Source organism: Parasteatoda tepidariorum, chromosome 3, assembly GCF_043381705.1.
Source record: "Parasteatoda tepidariorum isolate YZ-2023 chromosome 3, CAS_Ptep_4.0, whole genome shotgun sequence".
Lineage (NCBI taxonomy): Eukaryota > Metazoa > Arthropoda > Arachnida > Araneae > Theridiidae > Parasteatoda > Parasteatoda tepidariorum.
In genome coordinates this window covers 12,716,104-12,725,056 of record NC_092206.1, presented here as the reverse complement: position 1 = coordinate 12,725,056, position 8,953 = coordinate 12,716,104, and the positions used below count along the sequence as shown (strand labels likewise).

Here is an 8,953-nt window from a genome sequence, read left to right as displayed (position 1 = left end):
TACTGCGGTTTGATGTCATTGGTTGGCCGATTGTACTCCAAGTGGTCGTATACGTCTACATCAGCACTTGCACAAGCTTTAGCTGTAACAGACAACAATGCCATTAGCAAGAGTATATGTTTGATACATTGAGAGATAATTTTTTTCTCTTTTTTTAAATACAGTGATTACAGTATTTTAAAAATCATTTTCAAGATGCAGCTAGACCATAGCTTACAATGGATAAGAATTATAGAACAATTATTAGTAGCAATGTCTTAATTAGCATCAATATGGATGATACAAGAATGAAAAAGAATTAAAACTGTACCCATGTTAATTGTAATAAAAAAGTGTCTCAAGAGCTGTGTGATACATTGCAGATAATTTTTCTCTCCTTTTTTATACAGTGATAACAGTACTTTAAAAATCATTTTCAAAATGTATCCTGAATACCATAGTATACANGAAGTATTTGATAAAGTGACAGAGTTAGAGGTCCTTTGCACTTTGACCTTTTTTTAGCGTGTCCTCCATCCGATGATACTGCGGTTTGATGTCGTTGGTTGGCCGATTGTACTCCAAGTGGTCGTATACGTCTACATCAGCACTTGCACAAGCTTTAGCTGTAACAGACAACAATGCCATTAGCAAGAGTATATGTTTGATACATTGAGAGATAATTTTTTTCTCTTTTTTTTTAAATACAGTGATTACAGTATTTAAAAAATCATTTTCAAGATGTAGCTAGATCATAGCTTACAATAGATAAGAATTATAGACAAATTATTAGTAGCAATGTCTTAATTAGCATCAATATGGATGATACAATAATGAAAAAGAATTAAAATTGTACCCATGTTAATCATAATAAAAAAGTGTCTCAAGAACTGTGTGATACATTGCGAGATAATTTTTTCTTTCCTTTTTTATACAGTGATAACAGTATTTTAAAAATCATTTTCAAAATGTATCGTGAATACCATAGTATACAATAGATATCAAATAATTATTAGGAGCAATTAATTAGCATCAATAGCAATGATACAAAAATCTATTACGATAACATTGCAATCGCCATCAACTTTAACTATTATAACAACATTCATTTCAAAACAAAAATATTTACCTATGTAAATACACTGTAAATGAAATAACTTGGAAAAATAACATATAATACATAGTGAAATATTTGTATCGACTGGCGATTGAATATGTAGCGATATTAAAATTTCAATATCACATCACCTAGTACTGTATAAAACCACAGTAAATAATATACTGAAATATACTCTATGTTTTGCTGTAAATAAAAAAAGCATTACAGAGTTGTGAAATGACAAATAGGCTTTTTATTTATAAATCATGACATAAAAATTTAAATTTTCATTTGTAAGTATATTTTATATAATATGTTATATCATTATCATTCAAGAGAAAATGGTAATATAAAGGATAAATTTTTAAAACTGTATACCATAGCTTAACTTTAAAACAATAATTATCAGTTATAAAACTGAATAATGAAGAACAAGGAAGATATTTCAAATACTAATTACCATCACAGTTTTTGTCTTTTACTTCATCGTAAAAGGGTTCCTTTTTAGATAAATTTGGCTTCACATCATCAATACTGTGGTAAATATTTGGATTAAATTCTAAATCTACTTTAGATTTTAAACACGACACTTCACTATATTCTCCTCCACAAGCACCTAGAAATAAAGGGAATTTTTCAGCACAGATCTTATTAATTGCCTTTAATATTTTAATCATTGAAGAAATTAAACATGATGACAAGCAAAGTAAATTAGTGCAGAAGGAAAATAGGTAGAAACAAACATAATGATTATTTAAGAGAAACTTCGCTGTTTTGTAGTCCAACCAATATTTGAATTTTCTTCAAAGATTAGAATCTAGAATTTTCTAAAAAATTTTCAAAACAAACAAACCCCAATTTACTTTTAGTTACTTAGTAATAAAATAGACTCACATAATTTGGTGGTAGAAAAAATGTGTATTTTTTAATCTCTGAGGCCATAAATTGTAAAAAGATCAGCACGCTAACTCTCAAGTTTTACAATTTTATTGTGTCAAATATCAAAATTGTAAACAAAACTGATAAAGGATGTATTTTTTTAAAAAAAAAAATCCCTTTTTTAAAAAAAAAAGAAGTTTATTACGGGATTTATATTTAAAAAAAAGGTCTTAACATACTGGGATCCCACTAATGCATTTGTCTAACCATATTTTTATTTTATAACCAGGGTTGAATAGGTCACTCAACTTTGGGTTTACTGCTATCAATGTTCAACTCTATAACCTTTAAATTTTGAACCCAATCCCAAAGACAAGGGAACTCCTGCATAAAACATTGGGACAAACTAGCCTTCATGGAATACTTATTTGATGGAATCAAGTTATATTTACATGGAGAAAAAAACTATGAAAGCTTCATACAGTTTAGCCTGATGATACGAGGATTCTAGCCCGTAATCCGTTCAACACTGATGATATTTTACATCAGCACTGTGGTCAGTGGAAACATTCGAATCGACCAGCTATTGCTGGAATTCATAGAACCTGGGCCACCTCATTAGGAAGCAAGCACTCTATTCCCTGAGTAGCTGTAGCTCTGAGTAAGTGCATTGAGGCAAACACATCTGCATTTTAATATTTTTAAATGAAATTAAACAATATTTCTATTAGAGCTGTGATGCCTCAGGGGATAGAGTGTTCGCTATCCAATGAGGTGAAGCCGGGTTCGACTCCCACCGATGGCTGGTCGATACGAATCTGCATCCGGCTTGTCCCGACCACAGTGCTGACGTGAAATATCCTCAGGGTTCATCATGGGTTAGAGTCCCTTGTCAGGCTAACCATGGGAGGTTCTCGTGGTCTTCCTCTCCATGCAATGCAAATGCGGGTTAGTTACATCAAAAAGTCCTCCACGAAAGCAAATGTCTCCCCATACTTGATCCAGGAGTTCCCTTGTCTTCTGGATTGGGTTCAAAATTACAAGGCTACCGAGTTGAACATTAGTAGGGCTGCAAGTTTGTCGCGGGAAAAAAGACCCTAAATTCACGGAAAAATCGCGGGAAATTTTGAAAATTACACAAATTCTAAACATAAAAAAAATTTATTATAAAAATGATGCAAAAGACAGAAATTGCACAAATAATTAAAAAAGCTTAAAAATACACAACAAAAGTATTTCTTTGAATTTCAAGCAATATTAATATTTTTATTTAAAAGAACAGAATTTTGGTTCAAAGTATTGTACATTGTCAGATTATTCTCATTTATCCTTCGTCTTCCATCACTTAATACTTTTTTATACTTAGAAAACGATCTTTCTGCGTCAACGCTGTTTTTAGGCACCGACAAACTTCGAATTGCCAATTTTGGAGCGTTCGGTCTTTGATTTCCAAAACTCGATCAATTTTCCTTCACCAATGCATATCCCTTGACCGTTGCTTTGTAAGAAGTAATTGCAGTGAAAACTCAAACATTCTATATTCAAACTACTAGCCCCCCCTCCCTCATCTAAGAAACTGATCCATATTTAAGAAATCACAAGAAGCCGCCTAGGAAAAATTAACTGGATATGTAGAAAGGCAGTAGAAATTTCATTGCCCAGTGCAATAGCATGTATAACAATTTTTCTGTCAAAGATTTGATTTATAACATTTTCCTTCTTTTGTGATTCCAATTTCTTTTGTACTCTTACTGATTTATGGAAGGTAATTACCCTCCTTAAGTGTAGAAAGACCAACTTAGTTGACAAGATTGTGATTATCTCTTATCTCTGAACTATTTCCATGTCATTTTGCTATTGATTCACTCCCTTAAATATCTAATCAATTTTACATGTTTAATTTAAGGTTCAGGAAAATAAAAAATTCTGTTTAATAAAAATAATAAATAAAAAAAAATCATATTTTAAGCAATTTTCGCGCAAGTCAAGACATATTGAGAAATTCGCGGATTTTAGGAAAAAAGATGACGATTTCGCAGAAATTCGCGCCGCGACAAACCTGCAGCCCTAAACATTAGTAGTCGTAAACCCAAAAATTGGGTTGGCTGTTTAACGACGGTTTAAAATATAAAAATAAAATATTTCTATTATAAGAGATGATAAGGCATACTTAGTAAATATAACTGTACTGCACCAAACTCAATGGAAAATATTAGTTGATCTTACATATTTTAGGTGATATTAGATGGTGAGATAAACTATGTCTGACACAAAAACAGAAAGGGAATAAAGGAAGAAACAGAACAAAGAGAATTGTTACTGATTGCATTTTGAGATTATGGATATATTGTAAAGAGATAAATACTAAATTTATAAAGAGTAAATTTAAGTAAAACTCTAACCAAATCTTAAAAAAGATTTTAAACAGCTGCTTTAAAATAAGGAAAAAAAAAGAACTGAAACAGTCATGTACCAAATCTAAATTATTCTCAGGTAAGAACTGATTATAATAATGATAATTTGTAAATACTAACCTTTTTCGGCAGAGGAATAATGATCTAAATCTTCTTCTCCTAATTTGGCCTTTGTTAAATTACTTTTCATTCCTAAATCATTATAAATATGCTTTGTGTTAGTGTTATTGAGAGCAGAACCTCCAGCTGGAACTCCTTGGTATGCATAAACAGGATTATCAAAATGCCTGCGATCTAAAAATAAACAATTAAAAATATATAGCAAACATTGAGCAATTTTATTAATGTATAAAATTAGATTTACATAAACATGCATATTTTTAGTTTTTAAATCTAATTTTTAGTATTTAAAGTTTTTGTCATCTTTACCATATATGATTCTTGTAACATTTTTATCTTTATTCATGTCATGTAAACTAAGAGCTCTACATTATATTAAAAAAATTTATTTAAATGATATGAAGTTTAAATTTATTAATATTTATAGAATGAACAATATAGCTATAATCATTCTTTTTTTTATTTATAACCATATCATATTCATAAAACTGAAGAAAAAAAAACTGTTCAATTCGATGTGACATGTCCTGTTTTTCAACTAAGACATTGACAAGTTTCTTCAATGTGTGTTTCATTTGAAAAGTAAAATTTATTAGAGGGAAGTAATGTCTTTTTAGCGAAAAGTAATATCTTTTTAGCAAATTTTGTTATTCATTTATTATTTTTCAACTCATTGTGTATACAAGTATCAATTATTGAAAATTTGCAAAATATTGTTAATAACAAGCCAGATTACATCATTCATAAAATTAACACTAGTTAAAAAATTTATCGCATCTTTTAATATTCATTCAAATAACAATAATGTATCTCTCATAATTTCAAAAATATTAAACATTTCTTGTCATATCAGTTTTTGAGTAAGTGCATTTAAAAAGTTCCGCACTTGCTTGAATGTTATTGCTAAACATATGCTTTGTGTTAGAAAACTGAAAGTATTTTGATGAAATTAAGATTAAAAATAATTAAACTCTTATAACTGCAAAATTTAAAATTACCTGGTGATGGATTAGGATCAGCAGCATATCTGAAAAAAAGTTTAAAAAAATCAATTTTTTAATTTTATTTTTTTAAATATATTTAAAAACAAGTAAGATTGTAAAATGAATAGTTATAATGAAATTTTCAGATCTTTTTCTGACATAATGTTAATTAAGAATAAACAAAATATTATTGAAAGTACAATATCTTAATTCAATATGTTATCTTCGGAAAACCTAAAAAGTTATGTAAAAGTAGTAAAATAAATCAAAGACATACTATTTTAATATACATTAAATAATTCACATTTAGCTACCTATATTGTTGATACATTTGCTTCAGTTTATAAATTTATCAACTAGACAAAAATAAAAAGTTTATATTAGTACAAATGATTATTTACTATTACATCAATAGCAGAAATAAAGCGGGCACAGAGATGGGTGTCACAGATTTATTTTTACCTGGTAGACAAAAAGTGGTATATATGTAGGTCAGGGGTGGCGAACCTTTATACACCAATGTGCCATTTTTTCTAAAAAACTGTTTGATGAGGTCATAGATGTGCCGTCAAATAATTTTGACTTCGTGATTATTGGGAAAATAATAATACTAAATACTATCAACTCAAAACTCTCTATTCACATTAAAAAAAAAAAAAAACATTTTGCAATGTCTCAGTTATACGCGTAATTCAACTTAAAGTAACATCAGCGTGACTTCTGTTGCTACAGATTAGATGACAAATAACTTATATTAGGTTGTAAGATGTTGGTTTAAGCAGGATTGTTAATTTTTTTTGCTAGTTATTTATTTTTAGCTAGTTTTTTATAGTTATAAATTGTTTTTTTTTTTAGCATTGTCAATTTTTTATTAATAATTGTTTATTATTTTGTGTGTTTTTGTGAATTTTAATTTAATTGTTACATATGCTTCATAGTGTAATACCATTTGTGTAATAACAAATGTGATCGGTGGAGTGCCCAAAATATTGTGTCGGGTGCCATAGATGGCACGCGTGCCATTGGTTCGCCATCCCTGATGTAGGTAATAAATATGTAAAAATGTGAAAAAAATTTTAGTAAAGATGGAACTGAGAAATATCTTAAATTGGAAACCAATGAACTCAAGACTCAAAAAGAGATGATTAGATGATATAACAAAAAATCTAACCGTAATGAAAATTACCAACTGGAAATCCAAAGCTAAGAACAGGAAAGTTTGGAACAACTTTGTTCAGCTAGCCAAGGCCCACAGAATTGTACACTTGTTTTTTAAACTTATTCATTTATTACATAATCAGTGCTATTCTGCACTTATTAGTTATTTAAGATTTTATTAGTCATCATAAAAATTCCCATTATAACATATTACACAAATTGTTATAAACAATGCTGATTCTAAGCTAGAAATTTAACCATGTCCTTTTGTAAGCCATTTAAAATGAGATTTCAGAATAAATTTAGTTTATTGTAATAATTCAAGATACTTACGTGACATATGCTAATTCATCTTTTAGTCTCTTTAGACGTCTCCTGTAATACAATATTAACAAGACAATGACAATCAATAAGACAATGGCCAATGTAACGCCTCCGACAACACCTGCACTCGTCGATGAAGTGTCATCCTCCATTTTCTGAACACTTTGTCCCATCAATCCTAAAAGAATATCCATTCATTTCAATGAAATTCAATAAAATTATTAAAAAAATTTGATTAATTTTAATTAATTTTGTAACAATTTTCAAAAAAACATTATATTACATGGGATAAAAAACGCAATATTAAGATCATTGTAAATTGGGAGTTTTTAGGTTTATTTTAATGTTTTACAATTGTTTTGAAGAAAATAATAATTAATCTAGGTTTAAAAAAAAACCTAAATCAATAAAGATATTGAAACATATTGAAATTCTAAAAAAATTAAGAAACTATGAAGAATGTGAATTACACATAAATTGTTCAAATAAAAATTAACGTAAGAAAAAAATTTAACATACTTTGATTAAAAATTATATTTCCCACCAACAAATAAAATTTTTTTTTTCTTTACTTGCATTAGAAATATAATCCAGTTTGAGAAAAATGTGCTTAAAATGAAATAATATGTAAATAGTTTATAAAGATGTTATAAAGTAAAATAAAATGATGTTACATATAAGGCATTATCTTCACATAGTAAAATTTTTATTATTATTCATAGCTTTTTTGAGGGGAGCAAGTTTTATAGAAGTTTTAAATTAAAAGGAAAAATATGTTTACTAACTCAATAACTTTTAAAAAATGAGTAAAGAAAAGTAAAACTACTGCACCTGCAAACAAAAATATTTTGTTATTTTAGATTTAATTTTTTAAAAAAAAGTAAACAAAATATTTTTACTTACTTAGCTCACAATCTTTGCCACCATAACCATACTTGCAAACACATCCGGAAGATGGATTACAAACATAATTTTCACCTTTGCATTCACAAGGTTGCATGCAGTGGTCTCCATAATAACCCTCAGGACATACTACAAAAAATTAGAAAGCATAATAAGATAATCTCATTAGAATGCATTACATGAACTCATCAATAAATAAGTTTAGCATTTTTCACTTCCTGGCAACTATAATGAATCAAAATACACCACATGCTCAACAGTGAAAATTCTAAATTATGGTAAATTTAATAACGAGAATTACATTTAAAATTATCGATCACGGCAGCTTGCTTTTTTGTTAATAAAATCATCTGCATTTTTACTTAGTATTATTTAAATAAAATAATTATTTTTGTAGTTTTAACTAATGAAATATATTTTTAATGTAATGGTCATTAAAATACAAGAAATCAAAAGCATAATGTCTATTCATACAGATATGTGTTTTATTTCGCACAACTTCGATTTAAAATGTTTGACACGTAAAAGAAGTTAAGCTCCCCGTGGCAGAATTTTTTGGGTTCTCTCTCTGCAACATGTCTCTCTAATACTAATAAAAAGAATTTTAAAAAAATTTTTCAGTTCAAATAAAATAAAACTTTTTTATTTGAATGTGTAATATTTTTTTCTATTCTAATACTATATCCAATATTCTCACGTTTTGTAGGGAAAAACACACTAATTATTTCCCTTTTTGCATTTTGTAAATCATCATCACATTTTTAAAAAAAATCCTGAAATCCGTTGCAGTAACTACCAAAAGAAAAGATTAACGGCAAAATCATGCGAGTCGGATTCTACGAAAAGGGGTTACTAAATGTATGTTTTCATTTTGAAATTCAGTTATTGTAATAAACAATATCGTATTAAAACATAGGATGTTAAAAATTTTGTGGAAATCAATAGTAATAACTACATAAAAAATAGAAAGAAAATTTCAGCAGAAAAGACCAAAATATTTTATTTCCTAAAGGAAAAATCTTTCTGCAAAAACTCTGTAACGTTCTCCGACAATGTCGCCACGATTCTGCCACGGGGGGGGGGGGGGGGGGGGG

General features: G+C 28.5%; 1 protein-coding gene across 3 annotated transcripts in view; it reads right to left on the bottom strand.

Annotated features, from left to right (window-relative positions):
* Positions 1–450: 450 nt before the first annotated feature.
* Positions 451–8,953, bottom strand: part of LOC107455244 (protein draper) — a 125,210-nt gene continuing 116,707 nt past the window's right edge. For all 3 annotated transcript variants that reach the window (XM_071178333.1, XM_071178334.1, XM_071178332.1), the window contains 6 exons: positions 7,860–7,988; positions 6,966–7,134; positions 5,490–5,518; positions 4,492–4,665; positions 1,539–1,694; positions 451–605 (listed from right to left, as the gene is read on the bottom strand). In XM_071178333.1, coding sequence (XP_071034434.1) covers positions 472–605; positions 1,539–1,694; positions 4,492–4,665; positions 5,490–5,518; positions 6,966–7,134; positions 7,860–7,988 — 791 coding nt within the window. In that variant the 3' untranslated portion in view covers positions 451–471. The remainder of the gene's footprint in view (positions 606–1,538; positions 1,695–4,491; positions 4,666–5,489; positions 5,519–6,965; positions 7,135–7,859; positions 7,989–8,953) is intronic.